Source organism: Girardinichthys multiradiatus, chromosome 23, assembly GCF_021462225.1.
Source record: "Girardinichthys multiradiatus isolate DD_20200921_A chromosome 23, DD_fGirMul_XY1, whole genome shotgun sequence".
Lineage (NCBI taxonomy): Eukaryota > Metazoa > Chordata > Actinopteri > Cyprinodontiformes > Goodeidae > Girardinichthys > Girardinichthys multiradiatus.
Genome location: NC_061815.1, coordinates 26,009,967 through 26,029,928, shown reverse-complemented (window position 1 = coordinate 26,029,928; position 19,962 = coordinate 26,009,967). Strand labels below are relative to the sequence as shown.

Genomic DNA, 19,962 nt, shown 5'->3' with positions numbered 1-19,962 from the left:
TCGCATTTTATCCAGTTCCGGCCCACTTTGGTTCTCATCAGATAGTTATGGTCTAAAATTGTTTCCTCGTAATTAAAGTCATTTGTCAACAACCAAACTAAATATAGAAAATTAGCCTGGGAGAATAATTCAAATAAGTGGTTCTGTTGTAGCCGTCAAGACTTGATTCATTTAGTGGTTTTAGTACTTAAGCAATGTGGAGTTATGATTTGATTTTAAAAATATAACTTTCAAAATGAAGACCTCACAAATCATTTCAACAACAACTTTCATTTTAAAGCAAAGACAGCAATTATTATCCGAACACTAAATTACAGGGAAATCCAACCATAGTTTGTGATAGACTCACCAGTAGAATAGAATAGAATAGAATAGAATAGAATAGAATAGAATAGAATAGAATAGAATAGAATAGAATAGAATAGAATAGAATAGAATAGAATAGAATAGATCTAAATACAAAGCATATAGCAGACCAGGAGACTGAGCCAACAGCAGAGACCCGAGGGAACTGAGCAGTGATGAGGGATGGCAACCAGAAACCTAGAGAGTCATATGGGTGTGCACAGTAACCCACAGATGCACAGCCATACAGATACACAAACCAGAAGGGTTCAAGCACACAAACCAAGGCCTCACAAGTACCTGCACACATTCAAAATTAGAGAGAACACCTGAACAATATTTTCGTTTGGGTACACATTTAGTGCATGCTCTGCTTGTAATCGTTAATCTTCACCTATCTTTCTGTCTCCTCTAATCCTTCTCTTTGGATTTCTTTCTCCATCTGCTGCCTTTTTTTCATCCCTCACATTTTGTATCTCAATCACAAGAGACGTTGCCACAGCCTGCTGCTATCCAGAGGTTCACCACTCTAACCAATTTACTAGCCTCACTCCAGAGTCCTGTCATGTGCCATAATTTAGCTCTCTCCAGAATGAGTTACTTGCCATCTCACTGTCACATCCAATTTTTCACTATCATTAAACTCATTCAACTCATTTGTCAGGGAAAATATTTTGGCTAAGTGAGCAGAGGTGTCATTAGAATCTTCTTTTAGTCTTTTTTTTTTCTCGACCGAAAACACATCAAACTTAAGTCTAAATGACAGAGGGGGAAAGGCAGGTGGGATTACACAGGTTGAACTGAGAGAGAGTAAAAGAAGCCAAAAGAGTCTGTGTTAGCAAGAGGAATACGTGAATGAGAAAAAAGGAAGAGTGAGCAAAAAATAAAAAATAAAACAACAGGCCAAGTGGGAGAGAAAAGAAGAGGCCAAAATCCTCTGCATCGCTTTTTTTTTTTTTTTTTTGCTCCAACAGGACAAAAGGTTACAGCATGACGGGGTAGGTGTCAGGTGATGTGTGACAAGTCCAAATTAAAGATGACATAATGGTGGGGGCCCAGATGGGGTCCAAACTGGGGCTTGACTTAGAGCGAGGGTGGGGGCAGGCCATGGCAACGAAGTCGAGATGGGCCACGCAAGGCTGGGCCGGGCCGCGACTGGGCAGCAGGGGGCTACCCTGCAGGCTCCTCCATATGGAACGTGTTAGCCTAGCGATTGCTAATGAAATGCAGGCTGACGTCAGGCAGGCACCCACCCATTGTTTTGCTGATGAATTTGTTATAATATTTGTCTTTTAAATGAGGATTTTGTCAGAACAGACACAGAATAAGGAGCTGTGAATGTACAAGAGCATTAGGCCATGTGTTAGCCAAAGAAGCCCTAAGTTAAGGCGTTTGCATTCACTTTGACTGTCCAGAAAAGCTGGGGGTCTGAGCTTAAGTGCCAACACAAAAAGAGCAAGAGCCCTAATAAATAAGTTGGTGTAGGTGGAGGATACAACTATCTGTTGAATGCATGATATGGATGAAGAAACAATTCTGCAAAACTCCAACACCATTCAAAGCTGCTTCTTTGTTTAATGTATCCTAGCTGTTATTGATTTGCAGTTCCTCTTGCCCATTTATTTATTTTCCAACAGAGAAAACTACCAAAAATAGCCACAGAGCTGCACTTTCAATAATATTGAATTCAATAATTTATTTTGTTTTCCCAGAAAGAGTTTTTTAGTAATTGATCACCTGGCAGACATCTGGCAGAAATATTTTAACTCGTAAGAAAGGGATGTAGAGTAAAACAAGGTAGGTGTAAGGGGAAAGAATGAGAGAAAAACAAAACAGGTGATCAAATCTTGACTGAAGAAAGAAAAGAAAAGAGATGAATGGAGAAAGGGGAAGAGCTATGGAAAAATCCAAGCAGTGCTCCTCCCCTTTTCACTCTGACATGTCAATTCTGTGGTGCTTTATTGGCATGAGTAATGATGGGAGGTGTTGCCAGGGTAATTACATAGCACATTAAAGGGTTTCATAAACATTACAGTTCCTCCTCTGCTTGGTGGCAAGGCTAAAGGGGCAGGAAGAGGGAAAAAAATTGAATGGCAGAACCGGACACAGCGAGAGGGCGCAGAAGCAGCACCAAGTGGAGCAGAAAGGAAGATGGAAGAGGAAAGAGCACTCAGTAGGGAGGAGGAAGAGGTGAAAAGCCAGGAGCGTGGAAGAGACGTACAGAGGGGATGACAGTAGTGAAAGTCACCATGTGCATGGATTCCATTGTGCAGCGCCTGAACATGAAACAGGAAAACAAAACAAAAAACATGATGAACCAGCGTCCAACACAAACCACAGCTGCAATTCACATCACATTGCGTGGAAAGTGACAGGATAATTCTCACTTATACACATGTAGACACAAAATACAACTTGATAGACACAAAATACAACTTGGTAGACACTCCTGTTGACACAATCTTTGCATATACCCAGGCAGTAACCATTCACACTGGAGCCACAAATCCCACACTCTCAGCTGTGCACAGTCTGTCACTGAGGGTCATGACACACTCTCTCAGCCAAACACACACAACCACAAGGACCATAATTAAACAAACATCCATCCACTTGCTGAACATTGCATATTTATGTACACCCTCATTGGTCAAAAGCAATTAATTTATGCATACTCTCAGAGCTCCACAAAGGGCTCCCACCAATCAGTGTCAGGCGACATGCAGCGCCACGCCTGCTTCTAATCTACATCATGCAGGTTTTGCTGTGTTTACTTCCTAGTGTTGCTGCATCAGTCTTCAGTTTTGTGCAGCTAAATGTCAAATGTATTAGTCCGACTGTCCCTGTTGTTTATTGAATTCATGTCTGTGTCTGCTTTAACTCTGCTGGGATGTTCTTGAATAGTTGGCTCTGGTCACAAGGTCCTCTCAGAGTTCTTAAAGAAAATAATTGATGGACCAGGTGCACAAAGACGCTGCCTTCCAAGGTTGATGTCTTTATGATTTTAGCATACTGCTTCATCGATGCAAAATGTCCAAGCTTCCAATGGACAAGTCCTGCCAGATGGCCCAGAGACAAGGATGAGACTGTGTTGCTGCTGGATCACATGTACTATTGGATGTTTTCTGAGCATTGGTTTATATGAAAAAAGCAGATGTGTGGTATTGTTGAGCATTTTATTAGACCTCGTCCACAACAGTGACAATAAACTGCTTTAATCGCAAAATAAATTACAGTTTTGAAATGTGCGCTGCTAAAAGGACAGGTGTAGATTGAGGGGATCAACTGTGAAGGCACTATCTACTCCATATGACCAAAGTTTGGCACAAGCGAGATTGCTTGAATAATTACCCTGACTTGTTTCCAAAACTGTATCAAATCCTCCAACTTAAAAGTGTCAAAGTTAAGTTATTCAGGTGCTTTAGTTAGGCTATGTATAGAGACAACAGCTGCAACGGATTCCGGGATGAAGCCGAGCAAACGTTAAAATTCGCTGGATTAATCTTGCAAAGGGAGAGAGAAGGGAGCAGGCTGTGCACCACCAACATCGCTGCTAATAAAAACAATATTTTGCTTTTCTATTCATCTCAGCTGAGGCTCACTGTTGCTCTCTGCTAATTAATTCCTGGTCTCACTTAACTGCAGCTGTCGAATCTCTCATCTTGCAGACGCGAACAAGTGGCAAACAGGTTCTTATTTCAAAGCCAAGCACACTGTACACATTCCTTAACTTTGCATGGGCCCCTCTGTCATCAAAGGGCCTTTATTAAGTGTCTCATACATTTACACATTGGGGAACAGTTTAAACTTGGCCCATGATTAACGAAGTGGGGATATCTATTCCAGACACCAATGTTAGGCTGACATCTCAACATCTGATGAGAAGTTTAGGGTCCATGTCTGCAGGTATAAATCAAAGCCACAAGGCGCCCTCTCCTTTCACAGATCTTGCATATGCACAGGCCACCCCATCTATCCAAGCATATACAGCTCACAAACCTAATTAGACGCAATCCACTGCACTTGACACATCTGAAAACTGAAAAACCGAACAGTGTGTCACCAGGATGATGGATTGCATTCATACTGTTTAAGGTTTTCAGAATTTCAAACACAGAGTAAACAGTAGGGGGTGATACTTCCTGTTGGCTAGTTTGTGTTTGAAAAAAATCCAAGCCAAGCTGTTTTTACACTTGACATTTTACCCACACCTCCATACATGCGTGCACAACTGTGTTAATGAGTCAACAACTGGCCTGCAGCTCAGAACGCTCCGGGTTCTGCATTAGGTTGTACTCCAGTCACCCAGAACACAGAGTCATGCATGGTGACCTTCGGGTCAGGCCATAATGCCCTCATTTAATGAGAGTGCTGTTTGGGGATTTGTTGAGCTCTGATAGAGAAACAGCGCGCACATGCAGTGCACCCTGGGTCTTTGTCTGGGTGCTGACAGTATTGACAAGCACTGATCGATGTTAATTGCTAAACAGAATGGCCATATTGACCCAGCTCCCAGGATGAAGAAGGCTGCAGGCTGAATCAAAGAGAAAGAAATGCGAAGAAAGAAAAAGAAAGAGGCCAGCCTAGACCTACAGGAGATGCAAACTGCTGCAGACACACACAGGTCTTATTCACTTTAATGAGTCTAGTAAAGAACACAAAGGCACAACGTCCTTCAATGCCAAGTCTGATCTACACACCAGTGGGCAAATGCAAAATAATCTATGGTATCCTCTCACTTCATGGGAGTGTACAGGCAAGGGAATTTATACATCAATTGTGTGGCAAAGTTAAGCTTTGTGAAAGGAGTGTGATTTTGGAAAGAATGGGAAAGGGTACATTGGTTGAGGTTAGTGTGTACAAGTTTGTATGTGTGGGTGTTTGCCTTATTGCTGAGGATCAATAGGCAAGAGCTGCAGAGGCAAAGACATGAGCAATCAATATGCTTGCTTCAAATGGGGTGGGGGGGACATTTAAAAAAAAGATTAGTGAGACAAAAGAAAGAAAGTAAAAGGGAGAAAGAGAGATGTGTTTGAACAAGATTGCAAAAAACAATAAAAAACGCTTTGGTAGTTTTATAGAGGTTGGATGTACATCTGCATCCAAAAAAAGATAGCATCTAGAACTATCTTAATGCGTTTGGGTGTTGGTCATTTTGCCCATTCTCCTTTTTGTACCTTTGGCTGTTTTGTACTCAACTTTTTGAATCACTGGGTGTGTTTCGTACCAGCAAACACCAGTACAGGCAAAGATTTAAGTAACTGTCTATGGTCTCCTCATGGCCTACTATAAGGAAATGTTGTTATGTGGCTTTTGCAATAACATATACCAGCAGCAGATCACTTAGAAGTATTTTGGTTTGATGAGGGGTCAAAATCTGTCAGATTTCATAAGAGTAAACTGGCCCAAACAGGGATCAGAACCACACCTACCAGCCACTTCATCAAGTACTCCTGTTCAGTTGTTTGTGCATTTCAGCATCGAGATGTGGGGAAGATGACTTGCTGAAGTTCAATTAGAGCATCAAAAAATAGGAGAAAATGGGTTTTATTTGACATGAATGTGGTATAGTTATTGGTGCCAGATGGGCTGATCTAAGTATTTCAAAAATGGTCTATGGGTATTATCATACACAAACATTTCTTGGGTTCACATAGAATGACTTAAAAAATATAAAATATCCAATGAGCAGCAGTTGTGAGGGCAACATTGTCAGATAGTGCACCATATCACAAGGATCCAACACTTTCACTTTAGTTTCTTGAACACTGTGAGGTCTCAGTACTCTAATGGCCTCCACAGTCGTTAGAAATTAATCCAAAAGGGCACCTTTGGGAGGCAGTAGAACAGAAGATTTGCATTATGCATGGGCCCTCTGTAAAATCTTCATCGAACCTTATTCTGTCATGTCAATAGTCACTTAAGTCTCTGAGGATTTTTTTCCAACATTTTTGAATCCAATCCACAAAACGTGAAGGCCGGTTTGAAGGCAAAGGTGGTCCAATCTACCACTAGCAAGGTGTATGTAATAAAAAGTCTGTTTTAGAATAATTGTAATAGGATGTACTAATAACTCTTGTGGGGACAACATATTCTTTAGAAATTTTTTTTTTAAATCTGTATTTTAATGAAAAAGTATCACTTTTGTTCCAATAAACGCATGCGGTGGTTTTTAGTAGGCAAATGGTTTCGTTGTGGCTATGAAATGGAAGTAGAAAAGGATCATATGGCAACATGTAGGTATTGGTGAAGGCACAAAGTTATTTGGAGCAACTATAGAAATAGATGTCCCACTTTGTGCATTGACCTTCAGTCTTTCATCCATCCTTTGTTTCAATCTCAATGTGACTTCATACGTATGCATCAGATGTTCTTCATCACAAAACAAAGTTTGTGTCACAAAATGTATAGATTAAAAAGTAAGCTAAAATTATCTCAGAATACACACATTTATAATAGCCTGTAAAATTCTGCACCTCAAGTGTCTGCTGTGAGTATTAGTCAAACCAATGCCATAAGCCCGTGTCATGAACCCTTCCATCTTAAGAATACCAGACAGGCCCATACCGCATCACCAGACTGCGGTTCAAAACCCTCTCCACAACATTTACACTTGTGTCCCTTTGGAGCATTAGGGTGAGCAGAGAGAGAGAAAACGGCACCCGGACACAGGTGCATAGATGAAGAGAGCCAGTATTGTGAAAGAAGGCCAGCGGCTTGTCTATGGTGCATGACTGGAAAGGCTTTCAACCACAGAGCACCCCTAACCAGCCCTGCTCAACGTTGTCCAGTTGCAGCAGTTCCTCTCTCTCTCTCTCTCTTTGTGTGTGTGTGCGTGTGTGTTATGTTTGTGCAATCTGAACGGACATTACTGAAAAGCCTTCACTTGGTGTCAATATAACTGTCCCTAATACAGAGGGGCAACATCATCCCACCGCTATCATACACACACGCTCACACATGAATGCAAACACACAGGGAAATAATAGAGAGCAAACGTGTGTGTGTGTGTGTGTGTGTGTGTGTGTGTGTGTGTGTGTGTGTGTGTGTGTGTGTGTGTGTGTGTGTGTGTGAATGAAAGGTATGGCAGGAGTGCTGTGTTGGCTTGGCTGACCGTCTGCGGTTGTGCGGCGGTGAGAGGGAGTTTTGGGAGCGCAGAGCGGGCGTTGCTGCCGAAATCCCTGAGAAATGTTCGTTTTGGATCCGTGTCCTTGCTTACATACCGCCCTCCCGACTGTCTTTCATTCTCCTTTTCATTTTATCCGCTTAAGGTTTAACTTAAAAGTTATGAAACGAGGAGTCAAAATACATCATTTGAAGGGTGTGTGTATGTAAGTCAAGTGTATGTGTTTCTGGGAGAGACAGAAGAGAGAAAGGGGGGGTCACTGCCTCTGCTCTTTCCATTTTCATACCGGATTCCGGGGCCAAACTGAGGGTGTAAAGGCGAGGTTATCTTTAGAGGAGATAACCGAGAACTCCGCTCTTTTTCATTGTTCACCTGAATAAAACACCTTCACGTTTTAAAAATTTCATAATTTTTCTTTCGGCTGAATAGACACCAGAACCCTTTTGCGCAAAAACATAATTCGATTTTTTTAATTTTTAATTTTTATTTTACTTTTTTGCGTTCTCTGGGACGTGAATTACTCTCAGAGCCATGACATCATCCTCATTGTTTCCAGCGCATTTGGTTGTTTGAGAAATTACCTTGAACACACACACACACACACACACATACAGAAAGAGGGAGAGAGAAGTAAAGCAAAACCTTAAAGTTAGTTTGCATTCTGAAAGGGGGAAATTGTCTCCCCCTCATTAGCAAATGTTTTTCATGCTGAGCCAAATACTTAAAACTGATATTTTTCCATTGGATGATTGGTCAGCATCGCATAGCGACCGACTATTGACATTTAGATCCAGTAATTGTGTGCGTGCGCGCGCGTGTGTGTGTGTGAGAGAGAGAGAGAGAGAGAGAGGCAGAAGGAGGGAGGAGAGGCAGGAGGGAGGATTGATCAGCGTCTGTTAAAATCTTGTTCTGGTTTTTCTTGGAGTGAGGTCTGTGCCTGCCGACGCGCCTCTCCTGTGCAGCCCCCTTCAAGAAGAGCTATTTTTTAAAGACAGCGAGAAAGAGAGAGAGAGAGAGAGAAAGGAAAGACACTTTTCTTTTTGAAAGGGAGAAGGATCTGCATAATACAAGTGAAGTGGATAAAAGCGCACGGCTGGGTTTTTTATGCGTTCTCTCTTGCTTTTCTCCTCTGGTGTCTGAATGAAACGGAGGCAAAGACACGGGGAGCAGTGGAGTGTAGGTTTTGCTCTGTTCTGGGGGGCCTCGGCCTGTCAGCGTGACTGAGTAAACACATTTTCACTTAAACTTTTTATTCTTCTCAAACTGGTGAGTCTCACTCCACCGCTCCTTTTTACCGCACAGAGTTCCGTTTTTTCTCGGAACGCTGCAGGGACTTTGGTGTCTCTGCCCCCACCCCACCCCGCCCCCCACCCACCCCCCCACACACACGCTTTCAGAGAAACAGGCTTAAACTTTTCAGCGTTTAAAAAAAAATAAATAAGAAGATCGAATTGCATTTTCCCCCTTCAAACATTTTGGAGGTGATGTCATCGTGCTATGTTTTGGCAGGTATTGCGTTAAGAGGGCGCAGAGGGGTCTGCTGCAGCCAGGCGGTAACCAGCAGCTGAGTGGCTGAGCCAGAGGGGAGTCCGGAAAAATCAGGTGCAAAGTGTGGCATGTCATTTCCCTGCCGTGTTGCGGGTGGCTGACTCTGCCACCTAGTCGCAGCTGCTCTCATCCTCCTCAGCCAACTCCTTCCTCCATCATCTGTCTTTCCCTTTTATTAGCCCCTAAATCCAGGACTGCCCATATACTACCATTTGAGCTGGACCGCTCCGGGACCTTATCAGCATCTCTCTGGAACAACGATAGCGGGTGTCACCTGAGCTACAGACCCGCTGCGTGGAAGCGCAGACATGACCGAGATCGCATTGCATTATCCTGCGCCCGCGGAGCCCCATTATCCAGGTCGCCGTTTGCTCCAGCAGCCAGCACAGGAAAACCACGTCCAAGAACTCCAGACCCCGCTCAGCTTGGATTAAACGAACCCACTACCCCTGTTTGTGGATATTAGCGAGTGCGGATTTTTTCGCGCTTTATTTTCTGTTGCGCCTTAAACTTTTACGCACTGGATTACGCATCTGTTCTTGGGGGTCAGCTAGGTCGATCGGCGCAGACAATTTGTGACACGTGAACGCGCTTTCACCTGTTCCTCTCTCTGTCGGGAACGCGCAGCCCATTTGCTGCCCCCGCCCATCTGTCCCTCCACCGGTCAGGACAGCTGTTAAAGGTTGCCCGGCGGTCATCACTCACCCCGTCTCGTCTGTGCCATCCACACCGGAGGACCAGAGCACGCTGCCGCCGATGCCAACAGGAGTGACCGCTGACTCTTTGATTCTGGACAACATTCTTCAGGTTCACAGCGTAGAGGGAGGATCTCCGGACTGTCGGACTGGCTCAGGCCGAGCGAGGAGACCGTCTCTGGGCCAAGTTCCATAGTGGAGGGGGGAAGCAATGTGGTCCCTTCTTTCCACGTTGACCGTCTTGTAAGTCAGTTTTCATCTCGTTTCTTTGCTCAGGTACTGTTGCTCTGTTTAAAATACTTTTCAGGGTCAGGGCAACAGATAAAGATATTGAAGATAAGGATTGCAGTGTCTAAGAGTTACATCACTCCCATACAAGACATAGGAGTGCAAGGGTTTGTTTTGATTGGCTGACAGTTCAGGGCCATTAGGTCAGCGTCAGGGCCTTGTTACCCATAAAACCTGCCATAAACATCTCCATCACCATCTGCACTCACTTTGGGGATGGCCAGACAGGCTCAAAATGGATCATTTTCCTTTTGTCAAAGAAATGTGTTCTTCCCCTGTTGGGAATATTTTATAAGCTGAGTGAAATAACACAGGCTTTATCTGGTTGGATAGGAAAATGATAGTGCCAAGAGCAAATATATCTCATCCATGCAATCCCCACATCTGAGGTGTGTCTTGTCAAAAGTCAGGGGATTTATTTTTCTTCCTTTCTGTCAGCTGTTCGTCTCCCAGATGGCCGTCGTCTCTAGACACTTCTCATTCCTCACACAACCTGGACAGGGTGTGTGCTGCCACTTGTGTCTCATTGCTTTCTTCTCACCTAACTGGCTACATCTGTCTTCTTTTCTTGCCCATACCACTTCTTTTTTTTTTCCACAGATACCTTCTCAGATAAAAAAATAAGTATAAATTAATAACTGATGAATGACAGCACTCCCTGCAGCATCTGAAGAGGAGCACTCTCCCTGTTTAGGCTGCTGCTCTCCCAATCATCTTTTTATTAAATTGTACTTGCTATTACCACAACCATTTTTTATCCTACAGATGCTGTTTAATCCTCTTGATCACAAGTTTTCAGTTCAGGGCTTTTAGTCTAAACGACCTGTTAATTTCCGTGACTTTTTCAAATCTTTGCTGTGTAATAGGCCCCTAATGCTGCTTACATTCCCACAAGTCTAAGCAAGGTTTTAAAACAGGGTCTGCTTGCAGCACATTTGAAACTTTTGAACTTTGCTGAAGCCCACTGCTCCAACTTTGGCGTACCACGTAAACCACTGCTACACACTGCTGAAACCGCTGCTCTGTGCCGAGTCCCACAGGTCGACCGCTCTTCTCCATGCTGGTGCCCGGTTCACGGTGCTGAGGCCTACTTGCCTAACCGCAGCCTCCATATGGTTGATCTGCTGGGACGTAGGTTTATGATGTCAGATGGCTGCTTGTTTTGGCAATGGTCCCGGGCACATTGGGCTTTCCCTCTCTCCCCTACCTCTTTCTGTACTTATTTCTCTTGAATTTTTTGCTCAGCACTCTTATTTTCTCATTTTTCTCATCCCTCCCCCCACAGCCCGGCTGATCCCGTCTCCCTCTTTCCTCTCTCCTTCTCCTTCTCTCTGTAGCTGGCATAATATGGAGTGTCTGTGGTTTTTGTGGGAGCGGGGGAATCCAGCGCAGAGGCACTTTTCCTACAGTGTCCTCGGCCGTGGCGCAGCCGTGGTGTTTTAACAGCTGAGAGTCCTCACAATGCACAGGCGCTCTGGTTTTTTCGGCTGTGCAGGCAAAAAGTGAGGCCCAGTGATCCACTGCATTTCCCAGGATGTCTGCATCTATTAGGACGACCAGGAGTAAGCCAACAATACTGGCTATGGAGTCGAACTTGTGAGACAGGAGAAAGAAAAATTAAGGGAAACAAGATGGCACATGTCGACAAGTCAGGAGACAACTACATGTTAAACAGAATGTTAAACAGCTCCCCTTTCTATTATTTGTCTTCTTCTCATCTCCAGTTACACTTTGCAGTTTCACCTCTGTCAATAATTTGGCCAGTTTTTACTGTCTTGCTTTCAGATGAGTAACCTCAGTGTTTTTTGACGCTATCTCCTCTGCCTCACATCAGCACATATGGCTTTTCTTTCAGATGTTATCTCCACTCTACCATCAGTCCTCTTCAGCTTCATCTCTCCTCTATTTACTCTCACATTAGCTTCACCAGCCCCTCTCTCAGCCAGGGCCGCTATGTACCTCTCGATCTACCTTTTCTCTTAAATTTGCTATCTGCCACGCTCAGCATGTCTTTACTTAGGCCCAGCTGTCAGCTGTCTGCTCCTCCTGTATACACACATTCACCCTGCGCACATCTGCACAACTGTGTGCGTACCCATGACAGTGTGGAGGAGTCACCCTTGCTAACCCTAAACATAAAGAAAGATTGGAGGCAGGGGGGATGATAGGAGAAAGGTAGAGTGGAGAGAAAATACGGGGAGGGAGAGATAAGCTCAGCAAGCAACAGGGAGGACTGCGAGCCAGAGAAAAAGAGAGAGAAGAAGCATGCAGACAGATAGCAAAAGATGAGGTGGGGAAAGACAAAATTCATAGAATTGCTTTTCAGCCCACACACTTGGTTCTGAACTCCATCAAGTGTTCAGCCACTAATTCAGAGCTGCTCAAGGACTGCCAAAGAAGATTTTGCAACACAATCACTCCCTTACAAAAGCTGTAAATAACGTGCAATACATTCAAGGTCAAGGTCTACACGTCAATTAAGCAATGCAGGAAAGTGAGAAGTATTTTAATTATAACTGTAACCAGCTGTTTCTCCTGGAATGTATAAAAACTTTAACCAGTTGAACATCTAATAGGTTTCATCTAGACAAAACAAAAGTTTTTGTACCATGACACCATAAATCAAATTTCCACTTGATGGTAGCCCTTGTTCGCACATATTCCAAGCATCTCCAAATGTAACCACAATCCACCACTCTCAAAAGCCACATCACAGCTGAATGAACACCTGTAGTCCAGCGCAGCTGTCTACATACACAGAACGGCCAAATGAGCCAGCCCATTTCCTTAGATGTCCGAACCAAAAACGTGTTCTACTCGTCTCGGCATGTTTGCCATTTCGGTTTTGGTCCAGTCGGGTCATTTGCAGGCCAGATTATTGGAAGGGCAAAAGTCACAGATGGGTCAGAAAGTGGGATCGGACAGGCTAGTAGCGTTACCGTAAACACTGCTCTGGGTGTTGTCTGTCTTTCGATTCCTGGACATCTGCCGTTCCGTATGTCAAGTTGTTGTGCCAGCCTCACGCCCAGGACTGTGAGTAATCATCCGAGAAGGAAATGAAATGTCGAACAGAGAGAACCTAGGAAAAGAAAGAAATGGAAATTATGGTGTCATGTCCCACTCTTCCAAAATGTTATATTTCTTAACTCATCTGTTTCTGCTTTTTCCAGATGTATCCAGATGTTACTGGTGATGTGCAATCCATTGCAGGTGAGAGACGGCACACATCACAAGAAAACGATTGTGTAGCGTGAATGACGTTTTGTGTATTGATTTTATGCACAGTTCTTCATACATCTTCACAATTCTCTGCCAAACTGCGGACGTGCTTGTGGGTGTTCCAGCAGGTACTTGGCGTGGATGGAGTCAACTTCAGCGTGCATGTGGAGAACCAGACGCAGGTGCGAGACACCATGAGTCGGAGACACCACCGAGTCTACCAGCTCTACAGCCGTACCAGTGGCAAGCACGTCCAGGTGTTGGGACGCAGGATCAGCGCCAGGGGAGAAGATGGAGACAAATATGGTAAGACACACAAACACACATGTACAATAATAAAGCATGCTAATGCGTAACTACTAAATGTGCTCAAGCACTATTAGCACATGCGTAGTGTGCCTTGCAAAACTTTTTATTCCTCTTGAAGTTTTTCACATTTACAACCCCAAAATTTTACTTATTCCTTTGGGATTTTATGCGACAGACCAACACCAAGTAGCAAAAAAAAATGTAAGTGGAAGGAAATAGATATATTTGTAGGTTTGTTGTAGAACTTTAGTGAAGAGACAGCATTGAGACCAAGGTAGAATTCAAACAGGTCAGGGATAAAACTGTGGATAATTTTAAAGCAGAGTTAGGATATAAAACAATATTTTCACATTTAAACGTCTCACAGAGCACCGTTTAATCCATCATCCAAAAATGGATGCTAAATAAAGGGCAATCCTGGAAGAAAATCCTGTTGGAGAAGGCAGAAAAGTTGAGGTAGAGGTTAAATTTCTACAAGAACATTAACCCTAAACAGAAAGCCGGAGCTGCAGTTGAATGGTTTAGATCAAAGCATATTTATGTATTAGAATAGCCCATTTAAAGTAAAGTAAAAGTACAGGATATTGTTGTTTGCAGAATCTATCCATGCAATCTTACAGAGTTTGAGGTAGTTTGCAAAGAATAAGGATCAAAACATTCAGTCTATAGATGGGCAATGCTGGTAGAGATGCACCCCGAAAGACTTAGTGCTGTTTTTGGAGTGAAAGGTGATTTTACAAAGTATTGACTCAAGGGGCTGAATGCAAATGCATGCCACACTGTTCAGACTTATATTTGCAAACTTTTTGAAAACTGTTTCGTTTTTCTTCTGCTTCATGGTGATGCACTTTGTGTTAGTCTGCCACACAAAATCCCATAAAAATACATCGAAGTTTGTGTTAGTAATGTGTCAAAATTTGAAAAAGTTCAAGAGCTGTGAATACTTTGGTAAGTCACTGTAGGAAGAACAAAACCTAAGAGTTGACCAAATGCATGCATCAGTGGAGATGCAAATAAAAGCACACATACAGGCCTTCCATGGCTTTGGCAAAGGGGCAATGAAGCTTGTCTTGGGAGTACAAAGACCACATTGACTGGCTGCAGACTCAATGAATCAGAAGAGAGAAGACATAGAGAGAAAAGGTGTCACTAAAGAAAAAAAGTGAGTTAAAGAAAGAAGTCTGGCAGATAGAGCATCGGACCGAATGTTAGAAACTCATCTCTTTCATTGATCCTACTACCATTGATTTTTCATCCTTCCTGTTGTCTCCTCTGGATTTTAAACAGCAGGCTTCCTTTCCTATCTATCGTCTGACACTCTCTCTGTCCATCCCCCAACATCCTTCTCCCTTCCGGTTAGATGTGTAATGATGGCTAAACCTTCTTGAATAGCATGGGATCAATTATGTCTCGACATAACACTTCATATTTCTGTGTTTGCACCTCTTTTTTTATTCATGTCAGGTTATTTACATGTCCCTTTAGGCCCAGAATGCCCCTGTTTTATGGGAACATTTAATATATCATAACTTTACTAAACACTGCTCAACAATTAGACCAATAATTTCTGCATTGGGACCAGAAGCAGAGAGAATAAACCTGAAACAAGTGCATGACAGTATAAAGATGAGGAGTAAGAACAGAAGGCAGATGAGAAGACAGTTGGGGGAAGAGAGATGAAGGGGGCAAGAGGGAGGGAGGTATTGATTTCTGCTGACCCCTTTGTTGACTAAGGTCATGTAGGAACCGTTTTAGGATTTATTTTTAAACAGGCACAAACACTCTCTAAAGGTGTGTAGTTAGTGAAGCGGGAGCCTGCTGCCTGGAAGGTTGAACACACATCGTGCACCTGCACACATGCCTCTTGCACAAAAACACACGAGGGGCACAGGAGCACATGCACACGCCTTAAAACAACAGGATCACAGGCACTCAGACTGAGTGTTCTCTGGCTCCCCTTGGCTACCTTTTTTCTCTTGATTGTTATCTTTTTATTCTTCCCAAGGCCCATGTGCTGTCAGAGTCCTTACATCCATGTGAGATCAACCTTCTCTAACAGCTATCTGTCCCACCAGAGAAATTTACATGCCTGTGATTTATTAGCATAGGTAATAGTAGCTATGAACCTCTATACTGCAACTCAGTAAAAAAAGCCTTGACTGGTTTGAATTTCAAGTTATCTGATCAGTTTTCAAACTTTTCTTTCTTGTTAAACCCCCAACTTTTTAATATTATAGTAAGCTTTTGTGGTATAGACCAGTAAATATTTGTACATTGAAAGGAAAAAAATAACAGGATTTTCAAAACATATGCAAATGAAAAATCTCAAAAGTGAGTCATGCAATGTCTACAGCCTCCTTTACTCTGATACCTCTAAATATAATCCGGTGTAACTGATTGCCTTCAGGAGTTACCTAATAACCTTTGTCTAATTTAAAAACACAGACCAGATAACGAGTGCATTAATCAGAAAAGCAGTCATGAGGCCCATGGTAACTCTGGATGATCTGCAGAGATCCACACCTCAGGTGGGAGAATCTGTTGACAGGACAAATATTAGTTCTAAATGCACTAATCTGGCCTTATTAGAAAAGAAGCCAGATGAAAACCATCGTGGAAAGAAGGCAATTAGAACTCCCAGTTAATGTTTCTTAGCTAACATGTTGAAAAAGGTCCTCTGGGCAGATGAGGCCAAAATACAGTTTTTGGCATGTGGGAAAATGTTATGTGTGACAGAGAACTAACATTGCACATCACCCTTAAAACACCATCCCAACCATGAAACATGCTGGTGGCAGCATCATGCTGGGGATGCTTTTCATTAGAAGGCACAGGGAAGCAGGTCAGATTTAATGTAAAGACCTTGCTGGAAGAAAACCTTGTAGATGCTGCAACACTTTAGACTGGAGGTTCAGGTCCAGAATGACAATAACCCTATGCATACAGCCATAGGTATAACTGAAAGGTATAGAACAAATAATATTTATGGCTTAGAATGGCCCAGTCAAAGTTCAGACCTAAAACAAGTTGAGAATCTGAGACAGCACTTGAAAATTGATGTTTACGGATGTTCTCCTTGTACTCTGACTAAGCTACTTTGCAAAGAATGGTGGGTGCGAATATCAGTCTCTACATGTGCAAAGCTGGATTCCCCAAAGACTTAAAGCTGAAATTTCAGTGAAAGGTGGTTCTACTACCTATAAGAACTGAAGAAGCATGTTGGACGAGAGGCCAAATGTCTTCAACAAACACGAGAAGAAGTCCATTTGCCTTCTACATTAGTACTTCTAACAAGTATTTACCCAGGGGAGTTCAACAAAAATGTATACAATTTCATATGCACAATTTCCTGTTAGTCTATTACATGAAATTCCTATAAAGTACATTGTAGTTTGTTGTTGTAATGTGACAAAATGTAAAAATCGTCCTGCTGTATGGATGCTGCAAGCTGCAAGACACCATTAGGGTGTGAAACCATTTTACCTTAGATGGCAGTGAAGGTATGGCTTTTCCTGTTGTAATAGATCACAGGAAGCCTTCAAGAAAAGGAGATCAAAAGTTTTGATTTTCTCTCATAATATTTGTCAGATTAGTTTAAAGGAGCCTTCAAAATCTTCAGCTTTTAAAACATAAAGACATTCATGCAGTATTTTTCCATACAGTTGCAATGCCTAGTTCTAATGTCTGTCTGTTTCTTCTTCTGTCCCTTAATAAGCCCAGCTTGTAGTGGAGGCAGACACCTTTGGTAGCCAGGTGAGAATCCGAGGCAAAGAAACCAACTTCTACCTGTGCATGAACCGCCGTGGGAAGCTGGTGGGAAAGGTGAGACATTTTCTTATTGGCATGTGTTGATAAAAACAAAATCTCTTTATGCCTTTGTCTAAATACTGTGGGGTTTTTTTGCTCTCTCTCAGAAGGCCAGTAACCGAAGCGCTGACTGTGTGTTTGTGGAAATGGTCCTGGAAAACCACTACACAGCTCTAATGTCGGCGCGCTACACGGGCTGGTACGTCGGCTTCACTAAAAGGGGGCGTCCTCGCCGGGGACCCCACACGCTACCCAACCAGCAGGACGTACACTTTATGAAACGCTTCCCACCGGGGGAACAGCCTGATCTCACCACACCCTTCCGCTTTACAACTATCAGCAAGCGGGTCAAAAGGGTTCGCGCCACTGGGACGCGCTAGTAGTGGCTAACGCTAGAACCCACTGTCTTGACGAGCAAAAGCCTTACCTTGAGCCTCCAAATGGCTAACCCAGTCATCTCATCTGTTGCACTCGACTGATCGTCTATCCCTTTGTTGGGACAAATATTGACCAGAAACCCGATGAATCATTAATGGTGTTCAGCTTTAAGAATCCTAATTCAACACTCTAAGCCCCTGGTTAGTCATCATTTTTCTAATGATGTTCCTTTACTGGACCAACTGGACTGTATCTCCAGTAATGCTGGAAACTCAGAAAGAGTGACAGAGAGCCCTAAGGTCAGTCAGAGTCCAAGGCACGACAAAGGCCTTGACTTCACAACCACATAAACCACGAGGCCTTCCGTCTACTGCTCTGGACCAGGTGGATTATGTCAATCATGGGACTATAACTGGACCATACAGAGAGAGCATGGCTGGGAAAAGACTAGCTGAACAAGACAATGAGTGCTTAGCCTATTGACAATGAGAAAATCAGGACATGAAAATGAGGGACAGAGACAGAGTGACCTGCACGGATCCAGAGGACATAAAATGGACTGTTGACATGTGACGCACTTATCTGTCTCACTACTAAACTGGTGGGAACCTGTGAGACTGTTGGACGAAAGGCAGGATGGAAACTAAAAGGATGAATGAAGAAAAATATTAGAGTGAATGACACTGAATATATGCATGTTCTTGAGAGGATGACAAGGAAATGTGTATTGCATGAGTGCTCGGAGACAAAATCAGAAGAGGTTCTGGAAATGGACCATGCTGTCCTTGCATGAACTGGGACAACTCAATGCAGGGATTGAAGCTTTAAGAACTGGAATGGACTAAATAAACCAAGCTGCACCAACAAATCACCACAAACCAAACCAACTGCAACCAAAGACAACTGGAAACCTTCGTTGTGATTCCTCCTCTTTCTTTGTCTTCCCCCGAGGACACTACATCCACAGCTTTAAGGTGCAGAAGGTGATGAGTGCTTGGCTAAGCCCAGTGGGGAGGGTGCCTTCTCTAATAGCATTGCTATAGAAACGACCCAGGGGATGATGCTCCTGAGAGATGCCGTGGATACAGAGTGCTGCTACCAGGACATTCAGTGGAACAATCCAAAGTCTCATGCATACACAAAGGGGATGAAAAATTAAAGGGAACACTTTATTGAAAGTATAAATATATATATTATATATTAAAGAAAGACAGAAACGTAAATAAGCAATCTTACTATGATGTTTACTATAATTATTACGATAAAATTATTTCATTTATTTATTTCAGCTCTGTGTGCAGCAGTCTTTCTTGACTCAGTAAACCTTTCAGAAACATTTCAAGTGTCTCGCAGCCTCTTTTAAACAGTTTCATCACTTCTTCATGCAAAGAGTAAAAGATATTTAGTTCATAGATTGTTTTGTTTGCCAAGTTGCAAACATTTCTTTTCAACAAAATTACCAACAATTGTCTAGCTTTGTTCATTAAGTTATTGTTGGTGTGGTAACTTTTCTAGCTGATAGCTTTGTCTCATTAGTAGGTTTTTTTTTAAGGTTTGGCTGAGGTGACCAAATCCTTCTCTTTCATCCTTAAGTCATAACCTTCAAAATTATACATATAGAATGTAAATATAATAAAATACAGTAAATCTAAATACTTTTTACAAGTCTGGTCAGTTTAAATCCTCTCATAGTTTGCATCATGTTATATTCAGTTTGGGCTTTTTGTGATGTATTTGAACTTTTTTTTTCAGGGTGCAATGATTGTGCAACATACAGCTTTAGTGATCTTAAAAACAAGAACTGGGTGAAAAAGCCTAAAATGTATTATGTCTGTAGTAGAGTCCACATAGGCTCAAATAAATACATACACCCCTACTAATATTTAGTTAAAACGTCACTTATGATTTCTGTATTAGCGTCAACTCTGGCTGACTGCTCTTCTTACGGTTGAGGTTAGGCCCATTCAGCAAGCTTAAGGTTAGCCTGCTTTATCCATTCCAAAACCAGTTCTGATATGTTTGGTTATCATTATCCTTTTAGAAAACCCAACTGTTCCATGCTTCAACCAGCTGAACTCAAATGTTACCCTTAGTTTAAATGAAATTGGTTAGGTCATTCTCAAACAACAGAGGAACCACGAGGATGAAGCCTTTCATGAAATCGAATGTGCTGAAACACTGGTGTCACTGTCCAAAGTGAGTTCTACATCACATCTACATACATAGACTTAGGCTGTACCAGCCAAA

At 42.7% G+C, this 19,962-nt stretch overlaps 1 protein-coding gene across 3 annotated transcripts; it reads left to right on the top strand.

Moving 5' to 3' along the window:
* The first annotated feature begins 8,382 nt into the window (after positions 1-8,382).
* fgf18a (fibroblast growth factor 18a) lies at positions 8,383-19,051 on the top strand. 3 transcript variants are annotated; one of them, XM_047353122.1, is made up of 5 exons: positions 8,383-9,957; positions 13,173-13,212; positions 13,350-13,527; positions 17,246-17,352; positions 17,445-19,051. In XM_047353122.1, exons 1-5 carry the CDS (start codon positions 9,926-9,928, stop codon positions 17,715-17,717), a joined length of 630 nt encoding a protein of 209 aa, XP_047209078.1. In that variant the 5' UTR covers positions 8,383-9,925; the 3' UTR covers positions 17,718-19,051. The 3 variants fall into 3 exon arrangements, with proteins under 3 accessions (XP_047209078.1, XP_047209076.1, XP_047209075.1); XM_047353120.1 differs by having other exon boundaries at positions 8,384-9,957; positions 13,347-13,527; XM_047353119.1 differs by having other exon boundaries at positions 9,826-9,957; positions 13,288-13,527.
* Positions 19,052-19,962: the final 911 nt, after the last annotated feature.